This window comes from Glycine max, chromosome 12 (assembly GCF_000004515.6).
Source record: "Glycine max cultivar Williams 82 chromosome 12, Glycine_max_v4.0, whole genome shotgun sequence".
NCBI lineage: Eukaryota > Viridiplantae > Streptophyta > Magnoliopsida > Fabales > Fabaceae > Glycine > Glycine max.
The window spans coordinates 41,213,483-41,233,841 of record NC_038248.2 but is presented as its reverse complement, the minus strand read 5'-3'; the positions used below and the strand labels follow the sequence as shown (position 1 = coordinate 41,233,841).

General features: G+C 28.2%; 2 protein-coding genes across 2 annotated transcripts; both read right to left on the bottom strand.

The window, feature by feature from the left end:
- Positions 1 to 194: 194 nt before the first annotated feature.
- LOC100789008 (ras-related Rab-11 family protein) lies at positions 195 to 1,971 on the bottom strand. Its single transcript, NM_001317432.2, has 2 exons — positions 1,712 to 1,971; positions 195 to 912 (listed from the first exon to the last, which is right to left on the bottom strand). The coding sequence occupies exons 1-2, from the start codon at positions 1,936 to 1,938 to the stop codon at positions 453 to 455; spliced, it is 687 nt and encodes a 228-aa protein (NP_001304361.2). The 5' UTR covers positions 1,939 to 1,971; the 3' UTR covers positions 195 to 452.
- Positions 1,972 to 6,500: 4,529 nt separating this feature from the next.
- On the bottom strand, positions 6,501 to 10,865 carry LOC100797629 (transcription factor bHLH130). Its single transcript, XM_003539598.4, has 7 exons — positions 10,717 to 10,865; positions 9,590 to 10,219; positions 8,069 to 8,400; positions 7,772 to 7,942; positions 7,428 to 7,493; positions 7,266 to 7,334; positions 6,501 to 7,166 (listed from the first exon to the last, which is right to left on the bottom strand). The coding sequence occupies exons 2-7, from the start codon at positions 10,200 to 10,202 to the stop codon at positions 7,113 to 7,115; spliced, it is 1,305 nt and encodes a 434-aa protein (XP_003539646.1). The 5' UTR covers positions 10,203 to 10,219; positions 10,717 to 10,865; the 3' UTR covers positions 6,501 to 7,112.
- Between the last annotated feature and the right edge of the window lie 9,494 nt (positions 10,866 to 20,359).

Below are 20,359 nucleotides of genomic sequence, written 5' to 3'. Positions count from 1 at the left end.
TGAAAACTTTCCATGGATGGTCAAACTTTATTCAATACCAGAGAGGGGATAGTCATTCATTATTTCATAGCAAACCCCGTATCTTTAAAATGAATTGTTTCTGGCTTCAAGAGTATGTTTATCCATAACCCATAATATTAAACAATGCCATCCTCCTGCCATGTATAACTGAGAATACTGTCATATTTGCATTCTTGGGATGGGTAGCTGCTTTGAATAAATAATCAAGGTAAAGGAGTCACAGCTAGATACATTGAATAGACTACTCAAATTCATCATATCATTCTTGAGTTTGCAAAACTATGCCTCACAACTATCTCCTGAAAGGTAAAGTACAGTAAAAGGGAAAAAAAATAGATGGCAATGTATACATAAAATCCACAACAGCATGGGGGAGGGAGGAAAATAGTCCTTACCCAAGAATAAAGGTGGCTCTAGGTGAATACAAAATTCTAAAGAATACTGCAACAATTGAATCTCTTTTTAGCATTCTGGCATTCTGGTTCTTGCGATGGGACCTTAATTTTTGTTCCTTCAAGTTCAAGGTTTACTTTATCCCAATTTGATTCATGTCCATCCACAAGGATGTGCTTCCTACTGACTGTTCTATATACTTGAGAGAGGAGACCAATGAAAGCTGATTCCACATTGCTGGAGTCAAGCGCAGATGTCTCGAGAAAGAAGAGACCCTCCTGCTGTGCAAAGTCTCTGGCTACCTCAGTAGGCACTGCTCGAAGAGAACTCAGGTCAGATTTGTTGCCAACAAGCATGACAAGTATGTTTTTATCCGCGTGTATCCGTAGTTCATCCAACCACTTCTCAACATGATCAAAGGTTTGCTGCTTGGTTATGTCGTATGCTAGTAATGCGCCGGTTGCACCCCTGTAATACGCAGTCGTAATAGCCTGGTACCTGTGATGAACACCAACATTGTCACATGAAAATGAAATAGACATGCATCTGAAGGACACTTTCAGGAACTAAATCAACAACATCCATACAAACTAATAAAACACAAAAACATGGCAATTGATAGACTATTTAAAATCATAGTTACTAGGTACATAGTACACGGTTATGCAGTTCATGTAGGTACAGGGCTCATCCCGCAGTACACATTACTAGTGGTACGGTGAATTCGGTATGTAACACAGGGTTACTAAGAGAATTCTGTAACTATAGTTAAAACCAAGGTTTTAAATTGCAATCACAATTTAGTTGTCATCCTTGACATTACGAGAAATTGTAGACAAATACAGTTAATGCAACGACAATTGCAATCACGGAGAACCCCAAGACCTTGTTGTTGCGGCCGAACTCACAGCCATGGACCGTTTTTCAAAACCTTAGTTAAAACTCATCACACACTCGCCGCATTCTGATGCTGCAACCGAGGCAACCAAGAAACCATCAAATGATAAACATTTGATGATTATAACTTAATTGAAGGGCCATAACTCACCGACATGCATCTTTTGGTTTAATTATATTAAAAAAACTATGCTGCTATATTTGATCTCAATTCTCAAAAGATCTGATCAGATCTCAATCTCTACTTCACAGATCTTAGTTGTATCCTAATCATTATCAATATAAAAATGATAATTACAGCTCAACACAAGCAGAGTGACATTATGGCACATAAAACTAATAATAATAATAAAGCAATTCATTTTGTAGAAACTGAATGCATAGTAGAAAAATGTTGGACCTTTCTTGACCAGCAGTGTCCCAAATCTGTGCTTTGACAAGTTTGTGATCCATGACGACCGTCCTAGTCAGAAACTCCACCCCAATTGTTGGTTTCGATTTCATGTGGAATTCGTTTTTCACAAACCGATTCAAAAGCTGAGACTTTCCCACCCCAGAGTCCCCAGTCATCACAATCTTGAACATATAGTCAATTCCCTCATCCGCATTACCCTGCCACTGAGCCATTCTTCAACAAACAAAACAACCCTTTTGAAAACTGAACTCAACAAGGCAAACCCTGCATAAAAATGGGACCTTTTTTGTGTGCACACGCTTTGTGTGCTCCAAGGAAGGTTGTTTATAGGAAAGAGAAAAAGGGGTGGTTGGTTTTGGTTGGAGAGGCATTTGGGTAAGCAAAAAATGGCATGTCAATCAGTTTCACTTTCATTAATGTTTGTTTCATGTTGCCACTCAAAGGCGTTCTTTTGCTGAAAGCAGAGAAAACGAGTTTACAGTTTGGAATTTGGACAGCAACTTGGGACACACGACAAGAAAGGAAGATTGGGATATTGACACCACTTTTATTAACTGAAGCAAAGCAAATATATTTAGCTGTGAGTCTGTGACGTGGAATGATGGAATCTAAGATGGGGGGTACAGAATGTAAGAGAAGTCCTATAATAACTAAATGTACTTTTAATATAACTTTTTCTATATTAACTAATTAGAAATAATTTTGGAGATGGATTTTAAAGTAATTATTGAAAAATCAATCATTTTTATTTATTTTATTTGACAATCTATTTTTATGTTATATATGGTGACAAATCTCCGAAGAAAAAAAAAGATGGTGACAAATTAATCTTGATTGTATATAGTTCAAAATGTTGTAGTTTTGTGAATTAACGTTTTTAATTATTAGATTATTAATACCAATCATGTAAATAAAATACAATAATATATGATATATTAATTGATAGATATTAGTTATTTGGACTTATGTAAGTGTTCCTATGATGAATAGGATCTCACTTAGGGAAGAAGAATTACATGCATGGGGTATAGTTATAAAAATTAGATGGGCTAATCGGAACTCAATGATCTGAGAGGTCTCATTATGGTGAAGGATTGAAAATGCAAGCAATTCGATTTGATCGTGTCGAATTTAATCAAACCTGATGATCCTACATCTGTCCCTAGTCTCACTCGGTGTCCAAATGAAGAACTTTTGTTCTTGTCTGGTGATTATAAAATATTTGTCCCATTAAAAAAATTTAGATTCACACTACACTTTGAGGAAATCGTAGCCATCAGGCAGAGAAGATAATAGTATTTCTCTCATTCATAGTATCTCCCTATCTAATTCGGTGGGATTTTGATTCAATTAGCATACTTGGGATAAATTCTATATCCGCTCCAGATACACACGTCTTTTAACCCTCTTGTGAATGTTATTGTGATTATTATGTGTTATTAACATACTATAACTAATTAAGCATCACTTATTATTAATTTTCCATCCCAAAATGGTGAGTTTTGTTACTTATTATCATCATGCTCTTGCATAAAAGGTCTCAATTATTTCAACTTCGTTTATGCATTATTGAATCAAATTTGATAAACGAATGTATTATGGTGTTTATTGATGTTTAGTGTTTGTGAATATTGAATTTCTTATAAACTTGTTCATTGGATCAAATTAGAGTGTAATTTCCTCTAATTAAATGTAAATAAAATTAATTAAGTTATGCACTTATTAAGAAAGCTAATTAGTATTATTTAATATTATTAATCACATTTTTAAAAAATATTTTTTTCTAAATTATCTTTCATTAGATTTTCATGTTAAGAATAAAAAATGTTGAATGAAAAAAAAATTCAATTAAATAAAAGATATTTTAAAAATAAATAAATTAAAACTAAATAATATTTATTTATATTTTGATCCACAATTCATCATATATTTATTGTTATTTATAGTTGAGTGTTTATAGTTGAGATTGAACGAAGTATCTTGTTCCTAGAGGTGTCAAAATGTGCCGAATTTGATGGTTTGATCCGATTTCATTTTGGCTTAGTTTAATTCCAATTTTCATTGGTCCAAAGTGGGTGGGCTATTTTTTCTTTTATTACTATTTTTATAATTGATTAAATCATAAATGATAATTTTAATATTACATATGTAGTCAATATTCATTTTAAGGTTGATATTTTATGCGCATTGAGTTTTGTTTTTAATTTCTAATATTTGTTTATTGATATAATTAATGTACTCTATTTTACTTCTATTATTATGCATTGTAATTTTGTTATTTTATAAATTTAAATGTTTTTAGTCTTTATAATTTTGTATTTTTTTTTTATTTTTTCTATGTAAGTTTATTTTTTTAATTTTAATCCTTCTAAGTTAACACTTTTTCAATTTTGATTCATGTAATTTTTTTTTTGTTTTTTTAGTCTTTGTAAGTTTATGTTTTTTTACTTTTAGACCCTTTAATATTCTATTTTTCATTTATAGTCTTTATATGTTCACACTTACAGGAATCAAAATTAGAAAAATACAAAATTATTAGGACTAAAAATGAACAAAATATCTTATAAAAATAAAAATTAAAAAAAACGTAAACTTACCGAAACTAAAATTAGAAAAAAATAAACTTATAAAGACAAAAACGAAAAAATTGTAACTTAGGGACCAAAAATATATTTTACCCTGTTGACAACCTATATTTTTGTTTAAATTAACTTTGTTACATAAAAATTAATTTATTTGGATTTATTTATTTTTAAATGAGTAGTGGCCCGGGGAGTGCAAAATGGTGGGTTAGGCTGGGAAAATTGGGCTCTTCCTAAATACAGCTCCCAATTTGCTAGTACACCGCTCTCCCTTATCTATATATTTATTATTACCAATTATATGCTTTTAAACCCTGTTTTTACATCACTTGTTTGTTACTTTTTAATTCCTATTTTATCCCTATCTTTATCATTATTTAAATCTTAATTTTTACCCATCTTAATTTGTACTCATTATTCTTTAAAGCTTGTTTACCTAATATTACATTTTCCATCAAATTTATTTGTGAATTGTGATAATGTGTATTTTCCTCCGGGTGACAATGTGTTTAAAGGTACATCCATAGTTGACTTCATCTATTATACAATGTACAAGACACTTTATTTTTCTTTTTTACACTGAATATAAAAGTAACAATAATCACAAGTCAAAATTGCTAACACGTCATCAAGTGTCTTCACATGTTTTGTCCGTTAGGAATTTCATATACGGGTATCAATCTTACAATATCTAACAAAAAAATAAATATGCATCCATCAATAAGTGATTAGCAATTATTGCGGCTCCTAAAGGAAGATATTTGATTTTGTATGACTAGCGAAAATTACTTTCGAGAATAACATATATCAATCCTAAAAAGTGATTTCTCAAAATATATGCAGTAAAATTGATATTTGTGACATTATTTTATTTTAAATAATGAGATGTTGACATATGGATAGACAATATTCATTGATTAGCATCAATTAGGTCTATATAAATGTATTCTTCTTTTAGGAAAATCAATGAATGAATGAAAAATATTTCTTTATTTTATGATTTTATTTCCCTTTTTACTCTAGTTTAGGTTAATTTCTGTGGCCCTAATTTTACCTATGTAACACTTAACATGCTTTGTTGTGCTCAACCTGTCCAACAACTTGCGTAGTAGCAACATTTCTTCGTCCTTAGGGAAGCTTTCAAACCTTGAATGAAGCATTGAACCTTTCTCTGAATAGTTGATCAGGGAAGATTCCTCAGCAATAATTGGGAAGAACTACCTTTTTGTCTACTTTATTAATATGTCCTTTAACGACCTCTTAGGTCCTACACAGCAAAATAAGCAGTTTTCTGCATTTCAAGATAGTTCGTTTGAGGGTAACCAAGAACTATATGGGAATCTTCTATCCAAGAAATGTGAGGATGATGCAGGGTCACCATTTGCTCCACCTTTAGCCTGTGAGGATAATCAAGACTCATAATTCTTTGTTGAATTTGATTGGAAAGTGGTTCTGATTGGTTATAGGGAAGGACTTCCAATCAAGAAGTACTTGAATGGCTTAAAAGGCTCATTTGAGTTGAATCATAGATAGGGAAGTAGAATTTACATGTGTTGACTTTGTTTCCGTTTGTTTGTTGTCATTTCCACTTTTTTAGCTAGAGTGCTTTATGCTCTTCATATGGTGTCATATATTGGAATAAATGGATCTGGATTCTTTCTCGTACAGTGGAAGAATCTAAATCCTACTTGTCAGGTATGTAAAAGGGAAAATGTTCAAGATCCATATAGGAATCTGTACACCCAACATTTATCCAGAAACGTGGTTAATTAACTACATAAATATGATCAACTTCGCTTTATAAGTGGTTAAGAATAAGTGATCACAAACTATCAACAGGGTTATATGTTGACCACTTTTAAGGCATAATTAATATTAATCATTGTTATACATTTCAATAACCTCAATACTTTTAATTACTTGTGAGTTAAAACTAACTAGCATGACATTTCACTAACCTTGTGACACTTTTGGAACCTTTATTTTTTTCTTGAAGAATCTTGTTCATTCTTCGGTTATGTATGGCCTTAAACCATATATCAATAATTGTATACAATCACAGTTATTTATTCTCAACCACTTGTGAGTCAAAGTTAACATATTGACGTATGTCATTAACTACTTGTGATCAATAATAAACCTCTCTCATAATTTTGTAATTTCTGATAAATTTTAATCAAGAATAAATAAAGTGTTAAAAGAAGTATATTAGAAAATGAATTCCCAGCACTGTTCTTTGCTACATCAATATAAGCTAGACCTATCCTCTCAGATCTAATGTCACACCCATCTGAAATGATTATAAGCATTGCAGTATGCATAGCTTGGCAATAGTCCAAATGGGAGAGATAAATTTTAGCAATGTATCAAGGCAGTTCCACCCCTCTTTTCTGCACTCCTAATAAGGAAACCCCCTATATATGCAACACGAATACAAAGATCTTATACCGCTTAATGTACTCAATCTTTAGCGTGTGACAGTTCTCAGGACACATTCATTTTGTAATGCCATCAAACCTCTTATGAGTAAAATGAACAGTTACAATTGACTCTTTCTAAACTTGCTAGTATATTATGATCCTTAAATCAAGCAAAGGAAAGAAAGAAAAACAAATGAGGGAGAATGAAAAAAAAAAAAAAAAACTGAAGAGATTCACTCGGGCCTGGACCTAAATTCTTAGATACTTGCAAATATCAGCACTACTCTACATAATCACACTGACCCAAAATTTTGGTACACCAAAGGATAAATACATAAAAAGAAAAAAAATGCTCCTTCTTTTTTATATCTACAAGGATATAAATCAGTGCTTCTGATTGCTTGTACAAGTGCACTTTGCCCTAGTATCTCTAAGCATCTGCAAGATGAACAAAATTATTTGGTGAGACAACATAGACTATAGTGGAGGCTAAATTTTGTTTTCAGGATTTATGGGAAGACTTATATTTCTCAGTACCTTAACTTGTTTCTGCAGGTCTTTAATGTACTCAACTGCCAAATCCAACATATCTGCAGTGCTTGTTTGCTGCCAAGAGAAAAGCATCAAGTCATCATAGTGCCCATGAAGAAGCTTTACTCAACAATGTGATTTGCTAGTGAAAGAGTTAGATTAGATTACCTTGTCTGTTTTTGGGAAAAGGTCTTGCAATTTCTTGATTCTTGCGCTAATTCGAGTTCTTCTTTCCTGAAATATGCATATGAAGATAACATAAGAAGCAGTTCACCAGTAGCTACTTCATTAAATGGCAATGCAATCATATGATCAAGATTATAAATTGCAGTCATGGTTTTGTTGCGATTTTTGATATTGTGGGAAATTGTACACAAATGCGGTCACAATTGCAGTTCACAGATCCCAAAAACTTTGATGTGGTGACTAAAATCATGGTCGCAAACCATCTTTTAAAACCTTGCATATGATTAGTAATCTAGAGTAACAGTAGAATCAAATGAGACTTTTACCCTCTCTGCAATGCTTCTCGGATGAGTGGCAAAACCTCTCTTGGCTCGAATTTTACATGGAACAGATCCTTGAATTTGATAAAACTTCTCCATTGTAGCCACCCTACTAGAAGAGCCAGGCAGACTCGAATGGTGGGTCAAACCAACTTTTTGATATCCAAAATCTTCACCCTGGTAACATAATTTTTCACTGATCAACAACAAAGAACAAAAAGGCCAACAACAACAACAAAAGCCTTATCTCACTAGGTGAGGTTGGCTACATGGATCATATGATGTAATTCAATTATTCTGTACCTGAATATCCATAGCATTTGAAGTGGAAAATGAGATTTCACCATTGTTACTAGCTGTTCTGGGACTGAATGAAGAACCATCCCAGAAGTCAGTGGTGAAACTAGGCATGTAACATTTAGTGCTGTTGATATTATCATTTCTCAGGTTTCTACTTTCAACATAATTTCCTTCCACACCTTCATTTCCATTTTCAGCAATCTGTGGCATTCGGGTGGAGCAAGAGGATGGCCTAGATGATAAGTTCAAAGTACCACCATGCAACCCACTTGAGGATGTAATAGCTTGTCCATTTGAGACATCACAGCCCCTAAAACTTGCCACATCTCTCATTGCTACAAGATTTGCAATCAATACAAAATGTTATACTCTTTACAACACTAAAAAGGATTTTTATTTTATTTTTTATATAACAGTCCTGATATCTAAAAGTCACTTCAAGCCTCGACAAATCTGAACTTCAATTATAATATCTTTGATGAAAAGAAAAATAAAGAGAAAAAAGCACAGATAATGATTTTTTTTTGTCTGGTTTGTTAAAAAGAAAAGAAAAAGGAAAAAGAGAAAAAATCATATTTAAAGATAAACAAATTTTTTTTTCTTATATTTTCTCTTCTATTCAAATTTTAAAATCCTCTCATTTTCTTTTCTCAAAACCAAACCAAGCAAAAGTAACCATTTACTGGGGAGAGAAAAAAGTTTACTGAAGTCTATTTCTGAATTCATAATATTTGGATCTAACATCTTACTTTAACCGAACTCTCACTAAGACCAAAGGGTGCTGGTAACGAAAAATTAAATTTATTGGTATGAGAAATTGCTACTCAGAAGGAAAAAAAATACATATAATTAAAGGATTCCACCTGTGACCCATTTTTTTTTAGTGCTTTTACAGCTAACTCTTATGCCTTTTTTTCTCAGATTCTTCCCTGATATTTCATTCCCTCTCATCTTCTTTTTCCCTCAAATGTACAATATGATTAGTTTTCTTTTGATTAAAAGATGTTTAATTTCTTAATAAGAATAGTTAAAATTAAAGTCAACTCTATGTAGGAAATGGATACTCGATTTTATATTCTGTACAAGTAACCCCCAATTGCTTTACTATATTTAGCAATACTGCAGGAAAAAAAGGGATCTAACTTGACTTCACTTGAAGCTAATTAATTAACTGGCAAACTTCATTATATTAATTTAAAATTTCCACAAATCTTTGATCAGATATGATCCATTAACCCCTTCAATTCACATGACCAAACTAATTTTTTTTATGGAAAATGGTTTTGAATTTAAGCAAAATGAGAGAACACATTGACATTCATAGGAAGAAGAAATTTTACACAAAATGAAATGAATTTAATTAAAATGCGCTGATAATGTAAATTCAATTATAGACTGTGATGTATGATTAGATTAACTTCTGTAATAATTATTTTAAAAGTCATAATTTAGGTGATTTTTGGGTGTATGAAAAATTAAACTCAAATGAAATTCCATGACAGTTACTTAGACAAAAGGGCATACCATTATCAACTGAGTAATTGGAGAAAAACCCAGCAGGGGAACTCTTTTGCCTAATGAGATTGTTGCAATTGGTGGAAGCACCCAGTCTAGGTTGTGTGGAATTCTGTGAAGCAAGGGAATTCACTGCACTGAATGAGCCATCAAAAGCATTCCCTAAAGAACCATTTGGCATAGGCAAGCCTTGAATTTGCTGAGTTTGGTACATCATCTGAGGTGAAGACCCATAGGAGTAACCATTGTGCTGTTGTGGTGGCTGTGAAACAGAGGCCACTGCTTCTTCCTTCACTTGCAAAGGCTCAGAATTGTTTGAAGAAATCAACTTGGCCAACATGGTCTCCATTTCAGAACTTGTGGAGGGAGGATAACGTTGCTGCTGATGATGATTATGCACACTTCTGAAAGCTTTGCCATTAACACAACCATTGGTGGTGGTGTTATTATTAATGTTGTTGTTGTTCGCAAGGCTTGTGAGCAATGAGCTTGGGGCAGAACGGTATCTCATTAGTCCAGAATTTTGTTGGTGACAATGTTGACCAATGTTTGAATCCATTTCTGGGTTCATCCTTGTTTCCCCTTGAGAGTACTTCACAGCATGACTATACACAATACTCATCTTATCTTCACAATCACCTGAAAATAACCAGAAAAATTCTCATTGTATCTTTATTCTCGAAATCACCAATTATGTCACTAGTGATTTATTGTAATTGTTAGCTTTCCTAGTTAGTTAGTGATTTTCTTCATTAGAAATTGAAAATCACCCCAAAAGAAAAAAAAAAGGTTATCCTTATATTGATTTCTTTATATAACTAGCTATGTTTTCTTCATGGAAAAATTTTACATGTTTTGCAATTACCTTGGTGACCAGGATAGCCTAAAAAATTTAAGACCAAAATTTCAAAGAGAAATGCAAATTCTGTCCTCAACAAAGTTTAAAACAGCAAAACCTGACAAAGGGTCAGAAATAGAAAAGTGTCACTCTAACAGAATGAGAAACACTATTTCTTGACCTCTGTTCCTGCCATAGCAGGAGTAGCTTTTGGGACCATAAATCTTAAAAATCAAATAAAAAAAGTTAAAAAAAAAAAAAAAGAAATTAGCAAATTGAAACACAATAGAGGGCATACATGCAACTCAAAAAATTTTGGCACGTTAGAGTTCAATTGGGCTCAGGTTCTTCAGCTTCAACAGTTTGGATCAGAACTCAAAATCCAGACAAACAATCAAAGAGGAAGAGAAGAGTTGTGGGGATGAAAGCTAAGCCTATTTGTCTTGCCTTTGGGATATATTTATGTACTTTGTTGCTCAGTGATTACCCTTATATTTCTCCATTATAACGATAATACCATGATGACCTTTTGTCCTTTTCTCTTTATTTATTTTTTCTTCATAATCTTCCCTTTGACGAAATATATATTACCCCGTGAAATGGCCAAACTTAAAGAATGTGTGTTTTGGCATCTAACTTTCTCTGTGTATACTTGCTAAATGGAGAAAGTGCATTAATTACACTTCTCTTTTAAGTCATACTATAAACAAATAAGCTTTGGAAGCTTTTCTTTTATTTTTCATGGAACTTAGGAAGTCATATATAATAGAAAGAAGTACAAAAAATGAGTAGAATTGGGCAAGTGATACTTAGTTTAAGGATCAAAGAATTAAGGAACGTAGGGTATATAAGGAATGAATGTGCATATTTGGCGTTCTTTGGTTGCAGGAAGGGGCAACCACCTTTACCCTTATTAGGTTCTTCCATTATCTCTTAAATGGTTCTATTGTTTATTATATAACGACCATCCTTTTCGTAAAAAAAAAAAAATGATTAATGGTTACCAAGGAAAAGCACTTTTTAGTAAGTTTGGATGCAAAAGCATGATTGAACGGATTTAAGGAAATCTTCCTTTAGTTTATAAATTTAAGGAAACTCAAAAAGGGTAGAGTTGCTTTATTCTTAGAATATATTATTGTTACAACATTTCTCAAAATGAAATTACTCTTTCTTTACGAAAATGTCTGACGCTCAATGACGATTTATAGCATGAGTGAGTTTTAGATTGTAGATACTAGAAAGAAGTTTTTTCATTTGTGCTCATTAAAATGTGTGTGAACTGGTATCTAAACACATCGATGTGAGTGCACTGACTAGGATTTATTGTATGGTATTTTTATTGACAGTTATTATATGATATTATTAACAACTTAGTCGTTGGCAATAATGTTTCATCTATAAGTTTTTATTACTTTATATTTTATATACATTACTTAACCCTTGGTATAGATATTAGTGACGTAGCAATTGTTTAGATAATTTTTTAATTATTATTATTATTATTATGAATTTTTTTGTTGTTAACACAATTTTATATATAATGCTCGCACAGAATAAATTTTATATTTATTAATTATATTATTTAATTTAATTTAATTTAATATAATACAATCTTTATTACATGTGTTTATATATTTACTTGAAAAAAATGTTGGGTAACACATTCTAACACACTTTTTATTATTGACTAAAATTAATTAAAAATTATAAAATTATGTAAGTTTACTCCTTTTCAATGGGCCTTTGCTAGTTATTTAGTAGTTTCTAGTAAATTTCAATTAATTATAAAAAAATTGTTTAGAAAATGTTGTTAGTACTCTTCCTTGTTTGTCAAGTATATTCTTTAAACATGTATGCATTTATATTTTTTAAATATAATAATTATATATTAATTTATATAATGTAGGATATACATGTGTTATATACATTGTTATGATAGGGTAAAATATGTTTTTGATTTCTAAAAATATTTCAAATTTTGGTTGTAGTCTTTTATAAAAATTCAATATGTTTTTAGTTGTTATAAATATTTTATAATAATACTTATTTATATAATGTAGGATATTAGGTACTATACATACTTGTAATTGATTTTATTTATTTTAATATAGTACTTTTTTTAATTTTGTCTTAAAATTTATTTGCTTAAAAATTTGTAAACAAAGTAAGCTAATAACAATTACTATATTAGACATGAGTGATTAATATGCTAAAGTTAAGTTTAAATTGTTTGGGTGGAAATTCTATTCTTAACAAAAATAATTTTTAATCAAATTTTACATATCTTTTGATCTAATTCTAAATTAGTCATGGTTCCTTTCTCCTAATGAATGACTGAATTAAGAAAAAAAAATAACTACTAACAATTAGTGATGGTCAAACCATTAGTAACAACAATTAGAATTTTGTCTATTATTATCAACAACCACCTCTTGATCATCTGTAATGAGTAAACTTAACGGCAGTGTCATTTTGACTATAAATTTTTTTTTTACGCACTTAGCTTTAACGGATATTTAACCGTCGTCGATCTGCCATTCAAAATTTTGCATTGTACTTCAGTAATAGCGAAGTTTTTTACAATGTAAGTATTGTCAAAAAAATAAAAATAAAAAAGTCAGCCTATAAACATTTTTGTTTCTTAACTAATTTGTTGGGTAATGCTATAATTTCTTGAATTCTTTTACAGATATTACTACTCAACTTTGTACGACGGTGAACGAAGAAAACAAGACCTATTCATTCAACCATCACGCTTAATTAGCATAGAAAAGATGGCTACATTAGTCTTAGAAATGTGCTTCTTCAGAAGCTTCCTTTTTCTTTCTTGCTTTATTGTTTTCACAAAGTTTAAATAAGGGTGGCTATGATTTATATATTTGCACAATGATATATCCAATTAAAATAGAGCAAGATAGAAGATGATGATGATGTGTACGAAAGGTTCAAAATCGGTTTCGTGAGTCATTTTCTCATTGGTTCAGTGGAAAAAGCATAAAAAGACAAATAAGCGAGTCTCGGTCAATTAGTTCTTTAGCACATTGTTTTAGACGCAAGAGAGAAACTATGGAAGCCATGACAATTTTTTACGTTCAAATAAATATTTTTCGTACTTAAGAATTTTTAAAATAAGACCAACAAAATATAACATTCGCTTATCCCTTTCATTTATTATTTACATGTATTAATTTATATGAAAATTTTTACAATATTCTGTAAGCCTTAGACGGATAAGTTCTTACTATAGGCCACCCAAAAGAAAAATGTTTATTACTGATATTTTTTTTTTGTTTCTCTTAAAACTAATTAGTTATTAATTTTGATTAAATGAATTGTCTTTAATACATTAATTTTCACCATATTTAAAATCAATTTGTCATTATTTTTAATCAAATAGATTGTCTTTTAATATATAAATTCTCACTAAATTTAAAATTAATTAGTCACTAATTTTAATTAACTAAATTATCACTTAATATACCAGCAAGTCATCGGAGTGGTATTGAATTTCAGATCACTTTGCTTTAGGCATGACGATATCTTGAGCCAGATCCAATATCATTACCTTTTCTAATGGATCCAAGAATAAATTAATAAGCCAAAATCATAAAAGTGAAGATATATTAAAAAATAACTTATAATTTAAGATAACTTCTTTTTATTATTTACCAAAAATAACTCATTTTCTTTAAATTTTTTTATGTGTAATGTATATTAACGTTATTAATGTTGAATACAATAAATTTATATGATAAAATGTATTTATAATGAAATTTACGGTAAAAAAATTCAAGAAATTTTTTTTAAAAAGTTGCATTATTATCAATACAACGACACATACACTAATTTATAGAGTAATATTTGTCTTGTCATCTCTTTTTATTATATCACACATCATGCACATTTCATATTTCTTTCCCTTTTTTTATTCTAAAATAGATTCTACAAATGTGCTGAGTATATATCATCATTCAAGAGAAAATGATTTTATGGTAGCCTAAAGTTAATATACTGTATATTCACTCGAGGTTACAGTAAAATAAAGTTTCTTTTGACTCGTGTGAATATGCTGCAAGCTTGTTTTTAGTTAAACTATTCAATTGAAAAGTCAGGGAAGGAGTTCTAAAGTCTCCATCTGCCCTTGAACAATCCAAAACCACAAAATATGACTGGCCAACGTATTACCCTTTTAATCTTCTCACGAAAAGTCCACAATTCCACAGTTTTCAAAATAAATGTTGATTAAAGTAATTAGAAAAATATAAAAGATAATATGTTACGAAAACTGAATGGTAACAATTAGCATTTTCCTATTATGAATAAGGATTGATTAATTAATTAATGAGGAATAGTGATCATACATTGACTGACCCAATTAATGTTTTTTAAGTACACATATGATCCTCGTGCTGCTGGGTGCCGTCAAACAGTTGATCTTTTAGGCTAATTCAATGTCAACCCCCTTTGATAATAATAAGACAAATAACTTTGGTTGAATCGGTAAGGCATACTTTGTAATTAGAGTTGGAAAGTTAAAGATATTATCTCTAATAACTCCAACAACGACTTCATTCCTGTCTTTTCAAGGAGAGGAAAATGGGTTCTCAAAAACAGGATTCATCAACATATACAACTAAAGGATGTGGATCAATGTCATAATAACTACTATAAGTGTTTCTTTACGTATTACTACTTGTTCATAATTGAAATATTAAGCATTTTCCAAGAATAAATGCCACCGAATTCTTCTTGGATGTATTGCTTCACTACTAGTGTGAATAAAATATTTCCCCGTCTTTTTTTAATTCAAGAATAAAATCTTTTTATAAAATAAATTTTAAATATATATTTTTAAAAAAATTTCTAGTAAAAATTATTTATAATTTTTACTTGTTTATTCTAACCATTTAGTTATTAATTATTGTTGTCTATTATTAATCATTGTTATATATATAGTAGACTTTAAAAAAATACAATGAGAGAAAACTTAGAGTTTTTTGTTATAATAAAAAAATTAGAATAAAATATTTATAAAATGACATTTTTAATTATGTATTTTTAAATTAGAATTTAAATTTATGTGTCGTGTGTCATTTATAATATATATGTTGATTTCTAAAAACTGATATTAAAATTTTTAAAATTTTAACTTGCAAGAATTTTTTAAATTTTGAATTAGGAATTATAAACTTAAATAAATATAACAATTTTTAAGTTATTAATTATTATTGTGTAATATAAATAGTTAGTTGAACATCCAATCGATCATTTATTGTATCTTAAAAAATATGGAAATAATAAAAAAAAGAATTAAATTTATGTTCACCCAATAAATTATTTATATTTTATCTCAATTTGAATATGTTATAATTTTGAATCAAAATATATTAATGTTACTAATTAATTAAAATATATATTACTCTTAATTACTTTAAATTAATTACATTAAATATTTTAAAAAAGATATGATTGAGTATTTCATGTTGAATATTTTTATTTTATATTTAATTTTTTTTACTTATTGAATTACAAAAAATTGGGGGATGCCTGCGTGATTTCTAACCCAAAAAAAATATAAATTTATATTTTACCCCAATAATATAATTATGTACTTTTTCATTAAAAAATATAAAATTATATATTTTAACATATAAATCAGTCAAATCAAAATTAATTTTTTTGTTAATTTATTACACAAATAAAAGATACTTCTATTTGTTTCTAAATTTTAAAATTTCTTCTATGATATCAACTTTTTTTTACTCAATTTACATATCAACTTATTTATTGATTGATATGTATAGTTTTCCAGCTTGAATTATCTTCAAAGGTACATTCCTTTCTCATTTTTTTGTTTCTTTGACCGACTTTTATTCTTCAATTTTGTTTGAATTAAAAATAAAGATATTATATAATAATAATTTCATGATTTTGTATAATGATTGTGAAATTATGCTCAATTAAGATCCAATAAAGATTAATTTTTATTTTTGAGTGTCATAATTGTCTTAAAATTATTTTGTATGCAAATATTTGTGCATAAATTATTATGTTTGCAAATAAGTGTACGGCTAACACATCAGCAAAAAATAATGAAGGACACTAAAGAATGTTATTATTCGGAATTGACAAAGATATTTATTCAAAAGGATTAAATACAACTTTGGTTCTCCTATTTTGCTTAATCCATAATTATGGTTCTTCCATTTTAAAATACAAATATTTGGTCTTCTTATTTTAAAAAATTAACAATTTTAGTCAAATCTTCAATTTTTCCTACGATTTATTTCTTTTATTTTGATATAGTTTAACCTTATATCTAACATATTCATTTAAAATATCATCAAAAAAATATTTAATTAATTATAATATAAGAAATAAAACATAGATAAAATTGAAGAATTAATCAAAATTGTGATTTTTTTTTTAAAATAGAATGATTAGATGTCTTTGCTTTGAAATAAGACTAAACTGATGAAGGGACCAAATGTCTCTATTTTAAAATTAAAAAAATAAAAAAAGTTACAAATTTAGCAAAATAAAAGAATCAAAAATACATTTAAGCCTATTCAAAATTGTGTATAAAATATTTTTAGCAATTTTATATTCTTTACTAGCAATTAGTTTTTTTTATTACTTGAATTTGTTAATAAACAATTAGTTTAATAATAATAAGTATAATACGTATGTATTAAAAAAGTATGATATGTATAATGATCATAATTCATTGTTAATGATTTTTATTATTATAATAATAATTTTAAAAATATCTTATTGTAATCAATTATTATAATTACTATATAATTTAAAATGAATTCTCTTTAAAAAAACCAAACGAATTTATTATTTGGAGCTCTTAAAATTCTCATATGTAAACATTTCTATGGAAATTTTTTTTGGTATGTATTATTATAGATTTACAAATTTTAAGATCACATTAATTATTCTTTTATCAATTATATTTTTACTTATTTTTTAATATTTAATTATTTTACATATACATTTAATGTGAAGTGAGAAGAAAATGAAATAAAAAAAGAAAATTTCATGAATATTTATTAGAATAAAAAAATTGTTATTTTTCTTATTAGTTTTTACCTAACAACCTTGAATAACTCATAAAAAAAGAACACATGGAGTAAGTTATATGCAATTTAGAGAAAAATTGCTAGTTCAGGTTATTGTAGATATTTCTAATATACTAGAGGGGATTCATATTACCCTCAATATTAATGTCTATAATTGAATTTAAAAAACATAACTTGTTTTTATGTCATCATCTATATATTTTATATATAATAAAAGACCGTGGCAGCCACAACTACAAGGGAATTGAGGCAAGTTGCCTTAGACTCAAGTTAAAAAAATCCCATTCTCTTGTATACCTTTGGTGATAAATTTTCTAATCTTATGATGTATAATTATAATAATATTTTTTATTAGTAATATTATTTAGATTTAAGATATGTAAATCATTTAAGTGTAATTTATTATTTTTATAAAAAAAATGTTAAGAAAAATGCTTATTGACTATTTATCTTACATGCGCTTTACAAGAGTTTTTTTTTTTTAATGAGTTATATATAACTTGATTTATAGATGGAACAATTTGTGTTTTTTATTCTTAAAATGATTTTTTTATTTGTATAAAGTAGTGTTCTAAAATATCTAATTAATTATAAATAAAAAATATTTGAATAATAATTATAACTTTAAAAATCTTATATAATTTGTTTATAATTTTAAGAAAAGTAACTACATAAATAAACTATAATTTTTATAATTTAGTTAAAATTATTTTTTTAATAATTTTATAACTTGTAAAAAAACTAAAAGTTATTTTTTAAAAAAAATATATGCAATTTTGTTGATACACTAATTTTGTAATTTGAACATAATTCATATTATTTCTTATCATTATCATATCCAATTATCACGTTTTTATCATATCATGTTCTCGTATCCAATTATATCATATTTTCTCATATTTTTATTACCAAACAAGTCCTAATTGTTTAATCACTTTGAGATAAAAGAGAGGTGAATACTCAATTGATAATGAAATTAATTTCAAGGTCCCAAATCTCTAATTGAGTTTTCCAACAATTTTATTTTTCAACTACAATTGTTTTTGTTTTCCACTTCATTTAATGCCCTGCATTACTCATCCAATGAATTTCTTTGACTCTTTGTGTAATAATTATCTTTTCTAGGATCTTTGCTTGAGGACAAGAAAGCTCTAAGCTTAGGAGGAATTTTATGCACAACATTTTAGTCATAATTAGCATAATATCCCGTGTCTTGCACTAGTGTACGAGTGTTTAATTTATAATATACAGATCTATTACACTGTTATATGTTAATGTATTTTTAATTTAATTGCAACAACCCTCAAAACAAAAACTTTTAACAATAAAAATAATATTAAAAATTGTTGAATAGGAGAATTGAAATTAAAATTAAAGTACAAATGAAATTAAAATTAAAAATAAGAATTACATAAAATAATTTTACATTCACAAATTCACAAATAAATTACTGATTGTCATCTTGCTTGGTCACTTCGTGGAGGTTACTGAAACACATTTGTCCATCTCTGCTACTTTCAATAGTTGAAGGTGAAAATTTTGTAAAATAATATCAACAAACAAACTTTTAACGCCAAATATTAGAGAGAGAAAATATGTAAAAGGAATTCAAATAGAAATGAAAAAAAAAGAGAAAAATTCTTGATGATTTTGTGCTTCTTGTTTATATGTATCCCTCCATTAAAACTTAATGAAAGAGATAACACCAAATATTAGAAAAAATGTAAAGGAATTCAAATAGAAATGAAAAAAAAAAATCTCAACATAAAGAAAGAGAAAAAAAATGCTTGATGAATTTGTGATTCTTGTTTATATATATCCTTCCATTACAATTGAATAAAAAAGAGGTGAAAAAATAGGTCAACAATCAATTACTTAAAAAGAAATTCGAAAACTGAATAAAAGAGATTAAAAAAATATGTCAACAATCAACTACTTATAAAAAAAATGAAACAATTAAAAATAACAAAATATATTAGGTATTTATAGTTGACTTGATCATATTTTAGCATAACCCTTTGAGTTTGAAAACACAATAGTTGTTGTAAATGAGTTTAAAAACTAGAATAATAAAATAAAGATTTAACTATATTTTTCAACCCTCAAAATTAACATTTTTTTCTTTGAAAAATAAAACTTGAGTCCTTGCAAATTATATTTTTTATTTTTTGTCCTTACAATGATAATATGATAAAGAAATTGATGATATCATCATATCATGTCATCACTTGATGACACCACCATGTCAGCATGGGATGTCACATCATCATTAACTTACAAAAATAAAAATTAAGAGAAATATAATTTATAAGGACTAAAATCCAAAAATGACATATTTGCTTGAAAGAAAAAATATTTAAGTTTTTAATTACATATTAAGATAAAATAGTTGTTTTAATATTAATTTCTTCAAATCTCAATCCCTACACCTCTCTACTTTCAAACTCTATTTCTTATCCTTCTTTTTTCTCGTGTCTTCCTTCATACTTCACCCTTCATTGTTTTTCTCATACCCTTCACCCCCTTCAAGCAAGTTTGGTGACAACAATGTTTGTAACAATCAAAACAATCACATTGACTGTGGCATAAATGACGATGGTTGTAACAATCAAACCAATGATGTAATTGTCAATGGTAATAACAATAATAATGATTATGGCAGTCAAAATAATGGTGTTATTACTTGTGACAACACAATAATAGTGACTATTGCATAAATGACAACTTAAATGATAAAGATGACGACTATGATGATGATAACAATAATAATAACTAGTGGTTACAACGACATTATAGGAATGGAAGTGAGGACAGTAACAATGATAATAAATATTTTTTTATAGTAAGAATTTA